The sequence below is a fragment of the Callionymus lyra genome, chromosome 12, assembly GCF_982586985.1.
Source record: "Callionymus lyra chromosome 12, fCalLyr1.hap1.1, whole genome shotgun sequence".
Taxonomy (NCBI): domain Eukaryota; kingdom Metazoa; phylum Chordata; class Actinopteri; order Syngnathiformes; family Callionymidae; genus Callionymus; species Callionymus lyra.
Genome location: NC_141829.1, coordinates 11,422,858 through 11,444,806, shown reverse-complemented (window position 1 = coordinate 11,444,806; position 21,949 = coordinate 11,422,858). Strand labels below are relative to the sequence as shown.

The 21,949-nt window shown below is 37.9% G+C and overlaps 1 protein-coding gene across 1 annotated transcript; it reads right to left on the bottom strand.

Annotated features, from left to right (window-relative positions):
* Window positions 1-14,928: 14,928 nt before the first annotated feature.
* Window positions 14,929-19,264, bottom strand: rgcc (regulator of cell cycle). The gene is made up of 5 exons (XM_087804647.1): window positions 19,159-19,264; window positions 18,896-19,069; window positions 17,017-17,124; window positions 16,890-16,952; window positions 14,929-15,582 (listed from the first exon to the last, which is right to left on the bottom strand). Exons 1-5 carry the CDS (start codon window positions 19,184-19,186, stop codon window positions 15,575-15,577), a joined length of 381 nt encoding a protein of 126 aa, XP_087660773.1. The 5' UTR covers window positions 19,187-19,264; the 3' UTR covers window positions 14,929-15,574.
* Between the last annotated feature and the right edge of the window lie 2,685 nt (window positions 19,265-21,949).

Below are 21,949 nucleotides of genomic sequence, written 5' to 3'. Positions count from 1 at the left end.
TTCACTTTTGTTCGTACCTGATTTTCCTCAACACATGGAATCTAAAAATATAAATATAAATAATATACTTATTACAGTTTCTGAGGCAAAATCTAAAATTAACTTCTAATGAAAAATGTCAAAATAATAAACCTTATTTTACTTTTTTTTTTTTATTAGAAAATAAATAAAAAATGTCAGATTAATTATCAATTATTTAATTTAAATGTAGTTTTGATTTTCCTCAAGGTATAGTATTAATAAATGCATAATCATTTGAAACTAATTGATCTATTTTACATGTGATCAAATGTTTTTTCAACCGTATTATGAAGGAGAATCTTTAAATAGTTAAACACTCGATCTTATTACGGATGTTCCTGGCTAACTGGGACTCTTGCTCAAGAGCACTGCGACCCTGTTAGTCAAACATTACGTACGTTAGTTAGAATCCATGATTTCCTGCCTCGCCTCCTACTATCAGTGAGGAATTGCACCGGCAAACAAAAGCTTGTTTGCAATAAACACTTGGTGGACTTGAAAAACTGATGACAGCGTCTAGACGTGTGTTGTGTCACACGCGTGACTCACTGCCGCTGCTTCCTGTCGCCTTAAATCACTCGCCGGCTTTTCTGCGGTTCATGGATTATTTTTAGGATTCCTCTTTTTCTGCTGACGTCACCTTTCCACTTCCTGTTTTGACAAAGTGATGATTTAACAAAAAAAACCCTGATGATGTGACCTTGATGTTTAAGCTTGTTTTGTTCTTGATATTTCAGCATTTTAGCCACTTGTTGAAATAGTTTTTCGTTTTTTTAGTCTATTAGGAAAAACAACTTTAATAGTATTTTGACACAATATATAAATAGACGACGACAACAATAATGAATTTAAAAACGCACAACTGCAACATCCTGTTGCCTCTTTATTCAACACAAAGTGAGATTTTAAAACACAAACGTTTAAACCCTGATCCAGTGTTTGAAACCTAATCACACAAAGTTTTTGTTGTAGTAGTTAAAGTATCTGGTTAAACAAAATGTGTATTTTCTTTGTGTTTCTTCTCCTTAACTCATTAAATTACTTTTTTTTCCCCAATATCAGTTTATCTTTAGTCTTTGTGTATTTGTTGACATGGATCATCTCTGTCCCTGACCTTATCTTAAATGTCACCCACATGAACAACCAGTGGGCCACATAAAATGAGTTGGGGGGCCCAGATTTGGCCCCCATGCCTTGAGATTGACGTAAATAACCCAGATCGTTAAATCTGTTCATTAAAATGTTTCTTTTGTAAACTAAACTTCAAATAAAACTTAAATTATATCGATACAAAAGGGATCTTTTAAAGTGTGTGTGTGTGTGTGTGTTTGTGTGTCTCTGCACATCTGCTTGTCTATGAGATTCTTCTATGGAAAAAAGAGGAACACTGCCCTCTTTTCATCGAACAAGATCCCTCTTTAGTCTGAGACGACCCCAGTTTAGACCGACACACACACACACACACACACACACTCACACACACACACCTGCGGGCCCTCTAATAGAGGCGTCCTCTCATGAGCCCGAGCCGCTGACAGACCCAGAGACGGATCGCTGCGACTGACACTCAGAAATGCCGATAGTGAGAAGTTCAGGCGGCAGCGATGAAAACACGCGTCGGTAACGACGCAGGATTACACGTCTGAGTCTCAGCACTTCATCCTCCTTCATCCACGACCATTACACGCCTTTGTGCGGCTAATCCTTGACATGAGCCGTGAGTGTCTGACGGCGAGTCAGGACAGCGTCGCCGACGTCACCAGGGCCAAAGACTTGAGGATTGTTTGGGAAGACGGTTCGTCGTGTTTACGACACTTTTTCTCTTGATGTTTGACGATAGACTCTCCTTTGAACCGAGTTTCTCAAGTTGATCGGAAATACAAACCTGATTTTGACTGTTGCAATGCATTATGGGAGTTTGGAGGACAACTGTTCAAAACAGAAAAGAGGTGTTTTTAAATCTGCATCATTCTATCGTCATTGTTCTCTTTATTTAAACTGGTATTTTTTACTGTTTCTTCCTCCTTATATTTATTTATTTTATATTCATCTTATTTTTGAACATTTTTAATTTGGCTTTTGATTATCCAATGTTTTTTGTATTTATTTTTTCTACCAAGTCCAACTTTTCCAGGTTTTTAACCTTTGGTTTGTGATAATTATTCCTGTTTTTTGAGTAAATTATTTGGTTTTATGTCATATTTTTTATCGTGATCCCGGAGAGTTGCCTAATGTTGGAGTTTCTCATAGGATTTCTTACAATCTCGATAAAATAGTGCATGGAAATCATAAAATAAATACAGTTAAAACACAAAATAATTAGCAAAACCTATAAACCAACCCTAAAAAAGAATAATATAAGTAATTAGCATGAAAAACCAACACCCTAAAAAAACAGAAGGTTTTTTTTCTTTCAAATGAAAAGCAATACACTTCTGTGGTGTTTCCACAACTTAAAAGTAAATTTCTCTTCTTTTTAAATCCTTTTATTTAAGTGCCAAATGATTCATATTATAGTAACATAAAATAATCAATGATTCATACAATTGGAAATGTGTTCAATTTTTAAATGAGATTTTGTCATCAAGCGTCACCACTGACGTCTCCCTACATTTAAAAAAAAACTCAAATACTTTCAATTGTGTTTCTTATAAATAGAACGTTTCACTTCAGTAAGTTAGCGAAATCAGGAAAACCACCCGAAAAACTTTCATTCATCATCGTTGTTCCTCTTTCTCTGCGACGTCACCGTGAGTCAATCGTAGACTTTCCACATCTGGCTGCTCTGAGAGGGAAGTGGCTTCTGCCAGAAGGTTGCTGTGGTCGCTGTGATGATAATTCCCTGCGCGACCAATAAACAGCTCCGTGTTTATCTGCAGTCGCCGTGGTGACACAACCATTCATCAACGATCGAGATGTTTCAAGTACGATTAGGTCTGAGCTGGCATTTATTTGGTCTTTGCTGGACTTTTACATCTAAGATTGAAACTTCAATAATAATACTTTGATTTAAAGCTTTTTTTTTACTTGTTTAAATTAACTTTTATTTAATCCTGAAAACTCAACATTGCATGAGGCGTCATCCCTTTTCAACGACGCTCTCAGTGACGGTAACCAGAACATTTCCCGTAATGCTTTGCCGCCCAGCCAACCAATCACAGCTGTCTATCACTTTTGTACTAGCGACATAGAATTTAAACACAGTATTGTAGAGACCAATCAGGCGTCACTAAATAGAATAGTGTGTAAGAAATGCATCATGGGAGTTCACTAGTTTGTTGGCACCATAAGTAATGTGTGTGCGGTAGTTATTGAAATGTCTCTGGTGTTTAAATAAATCACTTGTTTGTGACGAAAAAATGAACCAAGACAAGTTTTGTTGTTACTGACAATATATATTTTATCTTCTAGTACCGTGTACAGAAAAGGTGAACCAGGAAATACTGAGGGACCTGTAACTGCATCTACATTGTAATCAGTATTTTAAATAAAACATATAAATATTTGAGGATGAGGGAAATTCTTTATTCATTTATTCAATGAGCTGCAAAAAGTCCAAGGTGATGTTAAAAGTAAAAGTAATGTTTGTCAGTACAAACACTGAACTTTTATCAGGCGCCATCTTGTTCTCGTTTACTTCCTCGTTCCTCATCATTTCATTTCTGGTTGAAGTCACATTCAAAGGAGTTGAAGGCTGTCCCAGCTACCTGGGGTAAGTGGTATGTAACTCTTTTTTTTACAATTTCAAATCAAAAATGACCGTCTGAATTTTTTGTTCGGTGGGAGGAAATTGGAGTTCTTACAGAAAAAGCCACACTCATGAATGTATAAGTTTATTTATTTGTTAGTGAATAAAAAAAACTCTCTGGATAACAATCAGCAACGTTGCCTTAGTGTTGCACAATCTGACTTCTAGCTCGTTTCCACGACGACCGACGGCCTGTTTGTAAGTTGTTCCGCTGCGTCGCTGATGTGTAACTGATGTGTTCAGCAGATTGTGTCATTCCTTCCGAGCTCCCTCCTCCGAAGACCCTGGAACCACCTCGTCTCAGACTCAAGGATTCCTGGTGTTTGTTGTTCCTCTCGGACCAGAACAAGGAGGGTCTGTGGACGACTCACGGCCCCGAGGAGGAAGATGGTGATGATGATGAACGACGTGGTGAAAAGCCAGTGAGGAAAAAAAAAAAAAACACAGACTCAACAAGTCTTTTCACTCTCTCGTTCGTCTGCTCCGTCTTATCTCGACCTCTGGGCTCGTCCCATGCCTTCCTCCCAGGCTCCCAGATGACCTCTGGTGATGTCCCTGGATCTGAACCACCTCAAAGGGAAGAGCTTCTGGAAGTTTATCGGTGTCATCAGTACATTTGATAATTGAATGTTTCAAATGTTGAAATGTGTTTTTTTAATCATTGAATTTTAAAAAATGGAATATTTTCTAAATCAATTACATTTTTTTACACATTGAGTTTGATATTCTTATTCCAATTGTTCAAAAATAAAAATTCTAAATTCAGTATTTTTTTATTCGTAGCCTTTTGAATTCAATAATAAATAAAAAGAAAAATGTTGGTGTAATAGCACAATCAGACATTAGCAAAATAGAACCGAGTTAATGGATCAAACCTTCAGCCAATCATGTTACGGTAGACGATCATGTGACAACTTCAACGTACTAGCACATCAAAGAAAAACTTTTTTATATTGAATTTAGAAGTTTTATTTTTTAATTATTGAAATTAGAAAATCAAGCCCTACATGTAAAAAATACATTTATTTGTAAAACTCACCGATTTTATAATTCTATTATTTAAAAACTTAATTTCAACCTTCTAATATAAACATGATTTGATTTAATTATTTAAAAAAATAACCTTTTAATATGGAAATGATTTCATTTAATTATTCAAAGAAACAAACCAGTTCTATAGAAAAGTAAAGGCTAAAGAATGTTGCTGCATCATCAGGTTCTGGTGCCAGAAAGTCTTGGTCAACATTTCGGCTCCTTGTTTGCTCTTGAACAGCAAAGGTCTGGCTTTTGGCCAAATCCTCCGCGGTCCTTGACCTCTTGACCTCCTGTGATCTCAGATATGCGACCTTGAGCTCCACAGGCCATCTCTGACCTTTGCTCCAATGAGGAAGTTGGACTTCTGGGCTTTGATTTTCTGTTTTCAGCCCCGAAAAACAAGATAGAGAAAGTGACGTGTTTACAAATGAACAAAAGTCGTCAACATGGTTCTAGTTAACTAGTTGAATATATAACTATAAGTATTATTTACATGAGCTCCTCCATGATCCAGACAGAACGGATGAGCTTCATCACTTCTACAGGAAATTCCTGGGAGTTTCCTGACGTCTGGTGTTTTGCGTCAATGTGCAGTTTAATCCCTGAATCATTCTCCATTGTTCCCACGACGTCTAGACCGCGTTGATCTGGATCTGAAACCAGATCAAGGAGAAAACAATTAACTTTTTTTCATTTTGTTTCTCTCTTGAATCTTACAATCGATCGACAAGAAAGTTTTTTTCTGTGAAATATTCACTCGTTAGTTTATGGATTGTACAATAAAATGCATTTTTATTATTGTTATTATTATTATTATTATTATTATATCACTCGTGTCAAATCCAACCGACCAAGTCAGTTTTGTCCTTTTTTTTTGTTAAAGAAAATCCCCCTTTTTGTGTTTTGTTTTGAGCTTTAGTTTTGGAAGGAATCACTATGAAGAAACCAGTGTCTAAGATAAGATAAGGAACTTAAATGAATGTCGTCATGATCCACTTATTTCAGTCCAGAAAAATATTTATTTTTAATACTTAAAGATACCAAAATAACACCTAAATTACTTGTTTATCACACAAAAAAATGCTAACAAGGTAAGAAAATCATTTTTGTTAAATTAATTTAACAAGTATGTTTTTATCACTCTATTGGCTCTTTCTTGGTTCTTTCTTTTTTTTACTGTTTACAAATAATTAAGTTGTCATTTTTGTCTTGAAATATCATGAAATAAGTTATTTGCCTTGATTTGTCAGGTGAGTGTGGTTTTATTAAATCTTATTAGACAATTTTTAATTTCTTCAAACGGATCAAATACTTCCTTAGGTATCAGTTTTTGATGGAGAGATGACAGAAGGATGATGGAGGGATGTTAAAAGGATGATGAGGAGATGATGGAGAGAAGATGGAGATATGATGGAAGGAGTATAGAAGGCTGATGGAGAGATGATGGCCAGATTATGGAAGGACAATGGAAAGATGATGAAACGACGATGGAGAGATTATGGAAGGACGATGGAGAGATTATGGAAGGAAGATGGAGAGATGATGAAAGAATGATGGAAAGATTATGAAAGGACGATGGAGAGATTATGGAAGGAAGATGGAGAGATGATGAAATGACGATGGAGAGATTATGGAAGGACGATGGAGAGATTATGGAAGGAAGATGGAGAGATGATGAAAGAATGATGGAAAGATTATGGAAGGACGATGGAGAGATGATGGAGAGATGTTGCTGTTTCAAGTGAGATAATCAAACATATTTACAGTTATGATGAAAAACCAGACAAAGTTTCTTTTGTATTTGGTTTAAAACGTAAACAAGCTTTGATTTATGTGCAGAATTTGACTTGATTTACTCTAATTACAGGTTAATGGACTCGGAGACAGTTTCACGTCTGATTTATTGTCTGAGAAAACAAGAAAAAAGACATAAATCTGGGCAAGACCAGACACAGCAGAGAACACTAAGTGGTTCATCAGCGTTTAACACACTTTCACTGCAGACCCCTCGGGGGGTCAAACACTCGCTGTTTGTGTTGGTCAGTCCTTGTTGTGTCAGTGGTTTTTGAGGAAGAGGAGGAGGAGAAGAAGGAGAAGAAGGAGTCGCTGTGTAAATGTGAAGTGTTGACACAAGGAGATCGTCTTCCCGTTGAATTGACCACCTCGGCAACTGGTGTCTGTGGATCTGGATCCTTCTTTTTACGAGTCTTAATGTTCCGGAACAGATTTCGTCAGCTCGTAAACTTTAACGTGAGGCAAACGTGATATCTTGAACTCTACCCAGCAACTCCGTGGGGGCCCGTTACGAACCTGACGTGACGCCAGGAGACCCACCATCTCTCTCCGGTGACAACTCAACTGCTTTCATTCCATAATGCGGAGAGTTGAAACCTTGAGGTCAACTGAGGTCCCGTCACTGTCTAATGTCCTTAAAGGATCACGGTCTTCACTGGCCCCCGGTCGTGGCCCCTCATTGAAAGATTCAGTTGAAGGTTCATGTCCAAGAAGAACATGAGGCTGAAGTTCTAAGCCAATGACTCAAGACACAACTTCACATCTTCGTTAGATAAGAACCACCCCCCCCCCCCCCACCCGACCCCCCGAGGCCTAAGCTCTCTTACAAAGACTGGGGTCTTAATAACAGGGTGCAGTTGCCGGGCCCCCCAGGCAACACTTTGACCCACCTTCCCAAACCCTGGCCAGAAGGGGTTGAAGCAACAGAAGGAGGTGAAAACCAATATTTCCCTCCGTGAGGAGAAGAAAGGGTGATAACGGACGCGACAATGGAGGATGTTTGTGAGGATGAGTGATGGAGAGATAAGTGGAGGAGGAGGTGAAGGATGGAGGGGGGAGAACAGAAGGATGGGAGGAGAAGGGAAAGTTGGAGGAGGGGTCAGAGAATCTGCTGAGACTCACTTGGAAGTCAACGGTACCGTCATGATTCTTTGATGCCTGATACCATGACAGTTGTCATGCTAATGCTAACAAGGCTAAAATAAAAATAGCACAACTTTTGTCATAAAAGCCAAGTTTAATTACTTGCTGGTATCAGATAAAACCTGAACTACTTCAAAGTAACACCATAGTAACAGTAAACACATGACACACATAAATGGTCATGTGACACAAATAATGATCACATGACACACTTAAATTATCACATGACACACATAAATGGTCGCATGACACACATAAATGATCATGTGACACACATAAATGATCACATGGCACACAAATTATCTCATGACACAAAAATGATCACATGAGACACATAAATGATCACATAACACACATGATGATTACATGGCACACACAAATGATCACATGACACACAAGGGTTTACATGACACATAAGTGATTACATGACACACATAATGATCACATGACACACTTAAATGATCACATGACACACTTAAATTATCTACTGACACACAAAAATGATCTCATGACACACATAAATGATCACATAACACACATGATGATCATATGGCACACATATTTATCACATTACACACATAAGTAATCACATGCCACACAAGTGTGTACATGACACACATAATGATCACATGACACATAATTATCACATGACACGCATACATGATCACATGACACACAAGGGTTTACATGACACACATAATGATCACATGACACATAATTATCACATGACATGCATAAATGATCACATGACACACAAGGGTTTACATGACACACAAGTGATTACATGACACACACACTGGTCACATGGCACACATAAGTGAGCACATGGCACACACATGATACACTTAATGATCACATGACACACATAAATGATCAAATTGCACACGCAAAGCTCACATGACACACACAAATGTTCACATACATGCTCATATGACACACATAAATGATCACATGACACACATAAATGATCACATGACTTATATGAAGTTCACATAATGTTTGCACTCTGTAACCTTGATAATAAATGAACAAAATGGGAAAGGCAGAAATAATGGAAACCCTTATCTCGTTAACCTTTTTTAATTTCTAATGTACATGTATGATGTATACAAAACTAAAATAGTGTTTCATTTTAAGGGTTATGACTGTATAAAACAATAAACTGTCAAAAGGTTGTTGGCTCGTCTTTTATCTTCACAAGGAACAGACGCTCTCATCCGATGAGTCGACCCCTGACCTCTCTAGAGTCTAGCGATACTAATGACGCTGTTGCTAATCGTTTTAAAGTCAACGTGATTATTTCCCAGACATTCTTTACCAGCATCTGTGAGAGGCCATTATTAAATCACAGCGTGTGCGCGGATTAGGTCAGGAAGTCATCAGTGATGTCACTTCCTCTTGCGTGTGCGCTCACGACGCGTCGATACTCGTGACCGGTCAACCCGGGGTCGTATCGTATTCTCGGGAATATTGATCCCAATATCGAGCGCACGGTTAATCGTGTCCTTGTTTGGAGGTTCTGTTTTGAATCTGCCTGCCGGCCTCACAGGATCAGACACATGTGTGGGGAGAAGAGAGAGTCCATTGTTGCGGCGCCGGGACTTGAAGGGAACAAACGGCGTCACATTTCCTCACAAAAGAAAGAGTCGCGTCGACAAAAGCGAGAGGAGTTCGTTTACACATGAGTCCATAAACACATTTGAACTGAATGTTACTTTATATATTTATATTCCTTGGACTATTAAACAACTTCTTCAACGTCTACCTTCAAACGGATCGACCCTGTGACCTTGAACCTCGTCCGGTTAAACCTAAAGAGCATTAGAGATTCACGTTATGGACGCTTTTGTCTCCAGGAAGGTTAAAAAACAAGCGAGCGCGCGAGTCGTAAAAACCGGTGAAACATTCCCCCGGCCCTTGTACTTAAACACGTTAAATACTTAACCCGAGCTCAACCTTCTTAAAACTTCAACAAGTCTTAACCTTCTCTCACGCGCTTTGAAGTTTGGACGACTGGTTAAAGAACAGCCAGAGTTTGAAACAACTTTGCCTTTCATTTTGGCCCCATTTTAAATAACTGTTTAAACCAACACCAAATGTATTTAAAAACTGTTAAAAACCCTTAATGTGTGGTTTAAATTTAATTCAATATTATACAAATATTATTTCAAAATAAGATCTGAAAAGAAACTGAGATTTATATACAGCAAAAGTCTTTTCTCTCGACATAACATCGAAGGCAAGTGAAATATTCAAAGAAAACTCTTTAGTAATATAAGTTATACATTTATCAGTGAGTCTGCCAAATATTTCTTTGGACCCACCGATCGCCTGGTCGAGTCCGACAATAACAGTAACTGTGCTTTATGTTTCCATAACTATATATTTAAACAACTTGTGGTGTGTTTGTTAACTCTAACAACTCTAACTTTGTTAACTTTATTGACTATTGTTTTTTAACAGGTATAATAATCCATAGCTTTCTTAAAATTTATCACATGAAAAATATATTTATATCACTGGAACAGCTTTACAAGACCTTAATGATAATATTGGTTTAATATAAATGTATTCATCTATTTAGACACATACCTTTATATTGTTGAGCACCAAAGGTCAGCTAGTATAAGAACTACATACAGTGATCATTCTTTACTACTATTAGCTCGATTATGCTAACATGCTATCGTCTGCTGTTGTAGCTTAGCTCCCCTTAATAGCCTTCATTGTCAATATGTTAAGTTCGCCTTTTTATTTAAACAGACTAACTTCCACAGATGTATGTACGACTCCCCTTGTTTTACCCCATCTTTACCACATATTTGTAAAATGTTTTAAGACGTAGGTTCTTGTTATTACATGCTAGCAAATTAGCTTTCCGATTAGCATGTTGCTAACGCTGCTGCTACTGAACCATAAAAGTAATGGTCAGAGAAGTATAAGGTGAATATAAAAAGATGATATAGTATGTATTCATGATAAATTAGTGTGTAAAGTGACTTTGTTTTGTGTTTTATACAGTACAGTATACGTCTGTCATCTGTCTTCATGGATGCTAGTTCTGGTGCAAAGCAATTCAGGATGTATGTATAATAATTTGATTTCAATTCTTATTTTCATGAAATATAATGTTATAGGATTGATACATTTACAACATGTATGTTCAGTTCAGTTCAGTTATTTAAAACTGTGATAAAATGTGGTGCAAAGAAGTGACAAACGTTTGCTGATAAACTGATATTTCCCTTTTTCACATTTTATTGACAAACCAATCCACACAAACAAACACAGTTAATTTCCTGAATATACTTTCAAAAGTCTATTTGGGTCGAGACAGCCCGTTTTTTCTCGAGCCACCTGTGCCCGAGCTTCCTATTCAGCTGCATGAACATCCACAGCAGTAAATTCAGTGTGTGTGTGTGTGTGTGTGTGCTTGTGTGTGTGTGTGTGTTTGCGTGTGTCGGCCTAAACACACCCACGTATTGTTCACAGTGCCCGGGAGTCGCTTGTGTGTGTGAAACATCTGCGACCCGGTTCCTGCTGGACGGTCGAGGCAAGAACAAATCAAAAGTAGGTTTGACGTCGTGGTGAGAGTTCGTCATCGCCGAGGAATGAGTCCGACACTCCTCGGAGGAAAATATTGATCACTGATCTACGTCACATTATTTTGAAGTACAAAGTGAGTTGTCGAAGTGATTCTAGGTCTTACACAAAAACGATGTTCTTTCTCTTTAAAAAAAATAGTTAAATAGGTCAGATATACCACATTTTACACCTTTTTTTTACTCTCTTGACACTAAATACATTAGCATGAATGGTAGTTATTCAAAGAAATAGGGTGTTTTCACACCCTCCTGTTGATGGTACTTGTTTTTGGTAAATGACATCTGTACGAGAGGAACAGATGAACTAATTTAGATACTTCATGAATACATATATTTCAAATCAAAAGTGTTTATACTTGGAGAGCAATAGTGTCAAAAGTCATTTATGTTCTGGATCACGTTTTTATTTCTACATTTTAAGAGATATTCTCTCTTTTTCTTACCAAAGACGTCCCTTTGGCAGCTGAACATGTTTATCTGATGCAATATAAGGAAGTACATAAGTACCAACAGAAAATTAAATCAATTAATTTGATGTTTATTTTTTATTTGAAATATTTGTTTTTTGAAGCATTATTATATTATCATATTTTTATTTTTTAATAATTTAATTCAATCGTTTCTATATTGAAAGGTTGAAGTAGTTTGTATTGAAATCGTTTGTTTAAGCATTGAATTATTTTATATTATTATTCAACAGTTTCTATAATGAAAATATTTAATTAGTTTTTAACTGAAATCTTGTTTTAAGCATTTTTTTTTTTTAAATGATTGAATTCAATAGTTTCTATATTGGTTTAGGTTTTTCTGTTGTCACTTTTAATTACAGACTTTTCACGCAATATAGATTATTATATATATAGAAGTATATCAATACTACTATTCTACTTCTACTACTACTACTTCTACTACTAATTATACTACTTCTTTTACTCCCGATACTGCTTCTTATTCTACTACTAATTCTACTACTTCTTCTACTACTACTTCTACTACTAGTTCTACTTCTACTACTAATTCTACGACTACTTCTACTACTAGTTCTACTTCTACTACTAATTATACTACTTCTTCTACTACTATTTCTAATACTAGTTCTACTTCTACTACTAATTCTACTACTAATTCTACTACTTATTCTACTCTCACTACTTCTACTTATTCTACTTCTAATACTAGTTCTACGACTTCTTCCACTCCCATTACTACTACTACATCTACTTCTACAACAAATTCTTCTACTTTTTTGTTCCTCTTCTTCTTTGTATTATTCTTCCTTTTTAAGTTTATTTCCACATTTTCAAATCAGTCTTTTTCCTTCATACCATCATTTCAACTGTTTCCACACATTTTGACTTGAAACTTATTCAATACTTTCAAGCATTTCACTTTACAGATTCATTCACACTGTATTTTCTTCTGGAAATGCTAGTCTTATAAGGTAAGGTAAGGTAAGGTAAGGTAAAACTTTATTGATCCCTCACTTGTTTACAAAGATCCTCTTTTCACAGAGAACCTACTTTAAGTTCTTGTTCTCCTTTTCTCCAACACTACTTCCTCAGTACTTGATCGAAACAGTCTGTTGATTAGAGTCTCTCCTGGTCACCTTTGCGAAACCCTGCAACAGTATTTGTGTTTGTGGTCGTCAAGAAAGAAGCAGATAATAAGCGAGTCCTTCCAGCAGCGACGTCTGCAGGCCCCTGACTTGAGGACCCAGTGGTAAACTGAACCTGATATTTGGCTCCGAGTATTTCCGTCTCTTTGTGATGTGGACACACATCTGTGTGTCTCGGGCCCCGCGAGTATACATAGCTTGACCACTTCAGCAGTCTTCAGGGGCCTCCTGCAGGAATTTGTCGGGTGTCAAGAGCGACACGTGGGCCCCCGGTCGGGCACATCTCGTTATCCAATTCTCTTTCATTACCTCTGGGCGAGACTCGGAGTCCGCCTCGGCGTCTTGATCCAGGCAGATCCCGGCATCACTTTCCCACACTTCCAGCTCCCTACATAAACAACTCCAGTGCCAAGGCTAACACTTCTGCTGGCAATAAAAGATGCCCGCTGCTGCCAGGCCAGAGTGTTATTTTAGACCAGAGGAAAGCCCGCCGTGCCCTCGGCACATCATTTGTTGTGTCAACATGGTCCGCAGCTCACTGACAACTGTCCAAAAACCATATTCATTGAGATTGTGCACCATTATGGACAGAGGTGTCAGTCAGTAGGCCAGCTTCCTGCTGTCGGACAATCTCAGGCAATTGGAATTTCAGAATTGCAACATTCTTCCAAACCAGTGCACTTTGTATTCGACCCAAGTTCTCTAAAATACAGAAAAATAGGAAGGACCAAAGCTGTTAGTTGAGGTGTTGAAGTTACACAATAAATGTTGCAATAACATTTTAACATTTGAGAATTTTTTATTGATTTTTACAAAGAAGATTGGACCTTTTTTCAAAAAGAAAAGAGAATTAGATTCAAATTTGATTTATGTTTTGTTCATTGTCACTATTAGATATTTTTATTAAAAGTTTTTTTAAGTAATTTATACCCTCAGTTTTACATACCACCACGGATTTCTTACATATATTACAAAAGACACTGACATCGCCAACAGTTGAAGGCATCTCTCAAACCCTTGCCGGAGCCAAGGTCTCAAGAATCAGAGTCAGAAGACTTTTATCGCCAGTGTGGTAAACACAACATACAGTAATAGAAAATAGGGTGAGAAAACCATACTTATCTATTTCTTGTTTACCTTGAATTTACCTTGAAGGCAGATTTATTTTTTGAAACTACTACTATTAAAAAAAGTAGTTCAAAGCATCATTTGTGTATCTAAGTATCTTCAAATAAGACAATTTTCTGGACTTGTCTGTGAATCTAGTTCATCATAAAGTCAAATAAGAATCCCATAGGCATTACATTTATATTATACATTTATATAACATGATTACCATCTCAATTCGGTCATCTCCAGTTGAATAACAAAAAAAGTATATTTTAAAATTGAAGAAAAACGTGTTATGAAATTAATTGTGTGTATTAAAAATGTTTAAATATTTTCAGTTGTCTTATTAAGATTTATATACATATATTTATTTATTATATCCTTTAAAAATACGCTTCACATACTGTATATCTTATTCAAAATATCATTTGGTTTTGAATTTACCTTCCTAAAATATATTTTTTAATGTTTCGTAAAATGACCCACAAGCTTGAAAATGACACTTATATAGCAGCGAATGAGATTGTATTCAGCGACCCTTGAACCCCTGGCAGACACAGGGGTGCCTCTGACATAAGACCGAGGGCGGCCACACCTGCTGTGGAGCCGACAAGGGGGTCGCCGCCTCTTGTGTCCCTCCACCCCTGGAAATAGACCCTGTTGCTGCAGTCGTTACATAAGAGCGTCTTTGTTGACTGCATGATTAATGCGAGGGCGAAAGGGGAAACGTTTATAAATATATACATACATTTCTGCGTGTGATGTTACGTGAGGAAATGAGCTCCATTCATGCCGTTGTGTCACGACACGGTCGCAAGAACGTGACGTTGCCCAAATAAAAACCAGACCAACCATCCTTAAAAGATCAATAATTCATACTTTATTTTCATCTCCAGTAAATGCAGTCGCTTCATAAATACTCATGTTGCCTCTGAGGAGTTTCCAGTTCACATTAAAGCTGACGACTTAATTCCAGAAAAGTCTGTTTGAGACGGCAAATAAAATAAATGACAAGTATTATTATTATTTACATATGGTACAAAAATATATCTCACAAATCAAATGTACAATAAGAAGCTCTATAAAATAAGAAATATATCTCTATTACAAAAAGCTTTGAATCACTCTGAGTTAAGGGGACGAGAAGCTGATTTTGGGGGGGTTTTTGTTAAAATGCTCCAGTGTCGCGAACAATTAGACTCCACGGCGCCTGTTGCCTCGTGGAGTATTCTTGTCCTCATGTCCCCTAAGAATGCTAATTTAGTTTGTCCCTCTGACAGTTGGGGCGTCCGCCGGGGTCGCCCCCCGAGTCAGTGGGCCAGTTAACTTTAGGCAGAAGCGCTGGCTGGACCCGACGCCGACCTGGAGCCACTTAGCAGTTGCTGTCCAGCTGGATCCTGTTGGGGTTTTCTTTTTCAGGGTGGTGGTGCCGGGGGCCGGGGGGGCAGGAGCCGCTCAGAGGTGGGGGGTCCAAACTTCAACTCCCTCGTGGCCTCATCCCAGTCACATATCTGAAAGAAAAACCCCTGATTAGAACTTCTATTCTCAGGAAGGTCATCGTAAACATCTCATAAACAAGACACAGGGGGCGCCGTCCCCCGGCGTCTGCCCGCCTCATGAATTACACATGTTCAGTGGCAGGAAACGCAGGAAAGGGAAAAAAAAACTCCCTCTTTGGTCTCATTCCTGGCCTGACATCTCCTCGCCTGACATTTACAGTCGGAATTCAAGCTTTGCTCCCGCGCACATTCCTAGTTTCCATGCAAGTTGCAACACACAAGCCCCGTAGAAAAGAAGTGGTCTCGGCTAATTTAAGACGCACAACAACACTCCTGGAATTACAGACGCTTCACGCGTTAAACAGATCACTGTGGACGTTTTATCAGTGCCATCAGAATATTGAGTGGTTGAATTGAATCTTTTAATTGAAATGTTGTGTAGTATTGAATTATTTTTGTAATTATTATGTATTATTAAGTCATTTCTTAATTGAAAAGTTGAATTTGTTTTTATTTAATAATTCAATTAAATAATTTGTATATTGAACTGAATTCTTCTTCTTTTTTTTTTTTAAATCAAAATTAATTGATTTTCTTTAAAAAAAAAAAAATTGCAATTCGAATAATTCATTTCCAGCTCCTTGAACATGTTCTTCTATGTCGTAACGCGATCGTCTACACGGCACATGATTGGCTGAAAGTTTGATGTTTTGACGTACTCTTGGTCTGGTGGTACAATTTTAAACAACATTTTTATATTGAATTGAAAAATATGATATTTAGAAAATTTGTTTTTTGAAATTATTCATATTAAAATGTCAAAATCTACATGTAAAAAGTACATTTATTAAAAAACATTTAAAGAAAAATGTACCTTTCACTTCAAATAGACCTTTCACTATAGAAATAATTTAATTTTTTTTTTTTTTTTTAAATAATGTGATGCCTAAAAAACAGTTTCAACATTTTAAATGTTCAATTCAACCATTCAATGTTCTTACATTAGCCTCTGCTGCAGAAACTTCTACTCAGAACAAGTAGAGTCGAGCCTCTCAGACCACATGATGCTCGACACGAAGCGATAAACTTCTCCCTGAAGTGCTAATAATGTGAGCAACACTGGCCTGACGGTTACTTTCTTTGTGTCATCGGAACAACTCGTCCCGACTCTGTCACGGTCCTGACAAACGTATTGTTGTGCAGTGGGAGTGAGCGCTCTGTCGCTTCAGGAGTGGTCGCCATTCAGGACGAACGCAAAGGAGCTAGTGGCGCCAGCGTACATGCTAATACGTCACCCGCGGCGACAGCTAGCCTCTCACCCTTTAGCGTCTTGTCCAGGTCCGCGATGAAGTCCTCCAGCTCTTTGGTGTCGCCCAGTTTGGCTGAGAGAAGAAAACCAAAGTGTTAATGTTGTGTTAAACGTGGTCGCCTTGAAAACAAACTCACGTTTGGGTGACAGCAGAGGCGGCGGGGAGGCGGTGGGCGAGAAGACGGTGGGGGAGTTCAGCCGCTCGTCGCTGAAACTGAAGCTATTCCTGTTCAACGATTCCGCACCTGGGCAGACAAAGAGAAGGGAAGCGGTCAGATGGACGAGTGTCACTGGAGCTGGTTTGTAATCAGCGCATTCTCGTCTAATGGCCGCCCGGACCTGTCAATCACAGACTGTTAATAAGAAGCTTCCATTTCACGCTGAATTACTCAAGAAGAGTTTTTGTCTTTAAGTTTATTGGTTGTCTTGCAATCTTTTGTGTATTTGCTGATCATTTGATACACTTGATTCATACAAGTGTGAATTTAGTAGTACTTAAGTAGGGTTATGACACGATACCAGGGCAACAATACAATATTTTATGATACTGTAGTAACAAGGATATATTTGTAGTATTGTCGAGTACTTGACTCTGGTGTTGCAGAATTTACAGACCACATGACTCTTGACAAAGTCGTAACTGCTTTCATTCGTTATCAAACCAAAGTATGTCCAAACATCAGCTTTAAACGCTGCTGGAGTCGACTGTATCCTCTTGTCCTCAGCCGGGATCTTGAAGGATTTTATAATTCATCTAGCTGCGAAGCTCATAATGACTGATGCACATCCAATTTAAATAAAAACCTTACAAAACTATAATAAAAATGATTTGAAATAAAAAAAAACATCAGGATATTTGAGTATGAATATAAGACCCTTAAGGGCCTCTCGCCCTCTGCCCCACCACGCCCCTCCTCACTCAACCCGGACTCAGACTTTTAGTGACTTCAAATGTGCCGTTGAGAAAACGCACTCTCCACTCAAACTTCTTGTGTGATTGATCAGTTCATCCATCAGTGCTACGACACAAAAAGGTCCGCACACAGGGACAGGTCCTTTATCTTTGGACTGCCATGGCGAAGGACGGCGCTCCGGAAGGAATCCGAAGCCTCGGGCGTCTCTACAAACTCATTACACAGCAGTTCAACCCACTCCCCTCATTACCAGATCGTTAAGACCCTCTGAGTACTTGTTGGTTTATTTGCTCGTTTACGTTTCAAACAACACAACAAACATGTTAAATCATCAGAGAATATCCACAATCAAAAATGAGTTGTTTTTTTCAATCAGCTTTTTTTTTTTTTGTGCGATCCACACAACTTTCTAACGCAGCCACGACAAGTTAGAATGCGGGTATTTTAAGCACCGAACCTTCCTCTAGACCAGGGGTCTCAAACTCAAGTGACCAAGGGGCCACCACAGGTCAACTAGCAGTGGAGACTGGGGGCGTCACACTGGGGGGTCTTCAGGCAGTTATTTCTGAAACGTCTTTGACAAATTTAACTTATTGTTTTATTGATCTTAAGGGGATTTTAGTATTGATTCACTGTGAATTATATCCATTTCTGACTATTTTATGTGTCGTTTTGTTTCGGAATTCCCCCTTTTTTTACTAGATAATCAAATAAAGATAAACTATAAAATTTGATGTCATGATTTTTAATCCTTGACCATCTGACGTTGAACAAAAATTGAGTCACCTGCCCTGGATAAACAAACATCTCATGAAGGAACTAAACACCCAGTACAATTCTTATCCCTCACAGACATAAATATATATTTTATTTATATTAATTAATTAAACTAGTTTTTTACATGGAAAAACCGTTTTTGTTTTGCTAAAAGTTGAATCTTAAGTGAATATTGATGACATTTAAAAACGATGTCAGTATTCATGAATACTTGAAAGGACACGATAAATACTTGACGTTGAGAAAGACGCTCTAAGCCCCATCATGGTAGAAGATTTAATAACAAAGTGTTCTTTTTCGAGGAGAAGATCTGGTAAAAACTCACTCTCGGAGTCGCTGATGCCGCTGTCACTGACGCTGGCGCTGCTCCTCCTCTTCATGGTCTTCAGGTGCTCGTCGTACCTGAAGTGACGCTTCTCCACCGGGGACGTGAAGTCCTCGATCACCGCGTCGAACTCGCACAACACGTCGTTCAGATCGTCCACGTTGATGAACTTGGCTGTCATGGATGGAAAAACAAAAACTTTTTAGAAATAAAAATAAAAAGACGCGAATCCTTCATGGATGCGCAGAGAAGATGTATTTTACCTTGAGGTGTGAGTTTGGGAGACTTCATGGTGTCACGTTAAGAGTCCAGAGATGTGTGTGTGTTTGTGTGTGAGTGTGTGTGTCCGCGTTAAGTCCTGCAGGAATCATTCTCACGGACTGAAGTGCGCTCTTTTAACAAGTCCTGTGTGGGCGTGGCCTAAGGAGGCGTGGGAGGAAAGGGGTGTGTGTCCGTCTGTGCGCGTGTATTCATGTGTTGTTACAAAAATAGTGTCTGAGTGTTTGTGTGTGTGTGTAGTTGTGTAAAGTCTGTTAGTGTAAGTTAGTGTAATGTGTGTTTGTTTGGTGTTTTATGATATTTCTTTGTAGATGTTTATGTTAGAATGTGTATTTATTTGATGTGTGTGTTCTGTTTGTGAGTCTGTCAAAATTGTTTTGTGTGTTTTTATGACACAGTTATGTCGCCTGTAGTTGCTTGTGTACAGTGTTATTATGAGGATGTGTAGGTGTGTTTCAGATGTTTTACACTAGAGTGTGTGTACATATGCATGTGTGTTGAGGCAGGTGTTCTTCAGGCTATAATTTAGTGTGTATTTAATTGTGTATCTATTAGCATTCATGTGTTTAAAAATGTAAAATAGCTAATGTACGATTTCTGTTTGTGAGTCAGTTAAAATGTTTTGTGAATGTGTGTTTATGTTGCCAGTTTGTTGCAGGGGTTGTGTTGTTGTTGCTTGTGTATATGAGTTATAGTGAAGATGTTGTACACTAGAATCTATATATTCATTAGAGTACATGATTGTGTGTTGAGTATTCTTCAGGATGTAATTTAGTGTGTTTTTATTTTATTATTGTGTTCCGTTTGTGAGTCTGTTAAAATGTTTTGTACGCGTGTGTTTATTATGCAGGTGTGTTGGAGTGGTTGTGTTATTGTCGCTTGTTTATATGCGTAGATATGATTGTGTGTTGCGTGTACATCAGGCTGTAACTAAGTGTGTATTTATGGGTGTGTCATTGAGTGTCTCTGCACAAACAAGTCATAGTACATTAGTGTGCACGGAGACATGTAAACACAGAGTCTTCTAACACAAAAACACGTACAAGTGTGTGTCAAAGTTCAATTTTCACACATGTGTGTAGAGTTTCTCTCCTCTGACGTCTTCCATTAGAAGTGTGTTGGTAAACAACTCGAGTGTCACTTGCCGGGCACACAGACGTCACAGTTATTAATAATGGTGCCGAGAGTGTTCCATATTTTATCACCGGGCAGATCAGAGCGGTATAAACACCACACTGACATTTGGAAATGTCACTTCCCTGATCCCGAAATCCCCCAACATTCCTCGTCAAAGAGGGAATCCTTAATTTAATTATCGGTGACTTATTTCCGGCCCCGGCTGTGAGGGGTTTCCTTCGGAGGGGGGTCCTCTGTGGGATGCTGACCAGGAGAGGAGGGCCATTAAGTGTATTAACTGAAGACTCTTTTCCCCAAGACCTCACAGTTGACTCTTTATGAGATCAAGATCAGTCAAATGGGATTGGTCCTCAGATTAACAGAGATTATGTCTAAGTGGGGAACAACAGAATGGTTATTTGGAGATGGGTTTCAAATAGATGATAAGGACCATGATTGCGTCAGCAGGAAGTAAACTCACAACCTCCATCATTCCATTTGGGAATATTTAGAATTAATAATTAATAATAGACAGCTGTCTGTTTGAAGGCAAGTGGTCTTAATGTTCTGCATTTCTTTTGGTCATGGGGTCAAAGTGCTATCAGGTGCCATGTTGATGTGAATGAAATTAGAAAGCAATGTTTGTAAGACACATACAATAATAATAAAAAAAAACATACTTGATATTGATACTGACTTAAAATATGAACTAGTAGAATAAAATAAAAAAAATTTAAAAAGGATTTTGGTTTTATGTTAATATATAGACAACAGTTCAACTTACTTGCTTTTTTTTTCCAAATTCCAAATACGATACATATATTATTTTTCTCTTTGTTATTAAGAGAAAAAAGGAAACAAACATATCCGTCTTTGAAAAATGAATCTCTCATGTTGAAGTTAGAATTTATAGAAGTGAGCTTGTGACGACACCATCTGGGTAAACGGTGGAATTGCAGTTCACGCTCCGATATCATTTTATTTCTTGCTGACGAAATGACGATTTTAATCTTCTCGCAAGTGATCCACAGACATGTTTCTTTTGGTAATGAAGAGATTTATCTTTTAAAATACTGATATCATTTTTTTTTAATGTGAATGTTGTTTAGAGTGAAATGCCCATTGAATCCTTTATTTTTTAAATGTTGAGTATCTACTGCAGATTATTACATCTATTTCACAATTAGTTTTAAAACGAGAATAAACTAAACATTAACATATCGTTTTAAATCATTTCTTAATTAAATGTAAATTAAATGTACAACAACTTAAAACAAATAAAAGGAAACACCATGATGATGTGATCAATGAAAGAGACCAATATTTAACATGGGAATAAAGTTAGGATTGATTAAAGTTCCAAATGTGTTTTATTCAAAGTTATTGCTGATCACAGCTCTAGACTTTGACCTCTGGACCATCACTGTCATTTCCACACCTGGTGTCCCTCAGATCTAAAGCAATTTGTTAGTTTATAACTGAGATCACGCTGGGGATTTCACACCTTCAGCTTTTCTCTGGGGCAGCATCAGCAAATGGACAAACAGGACATGCGTTTGCAGCTGCACGTGTCTGTTGACTCTGGTCGCCTCCGACGATGCTCTCAGCCGAGGTGCTAAAACCGACACCCTGGTCCCCCCCGAGAAGATATCGCGTACT

Bases quoted from the DNA above. Each gene is read 5' to 3' on its own strand.
- rgcc (XM_087804647.1), bottom strand. From the start codon at position 19,186: ATGAAGTCTCCCAAACTCACACCTCAAG. The intron at 19,070-19,158 runs GTAAAATACATC...CATCCATGACAG, and splicing joins TCCCAAACTCACACCTCAAG to CCAAGTTCATCAACGTGGAC. The intron at 17,125-18,895 runs GTGAGTTTTTAC...TTGTCTGCCCAG, and splicing joins CGGCATCAGCGACTCCGAGA to GTGCGGAATCGTTGAACAGG.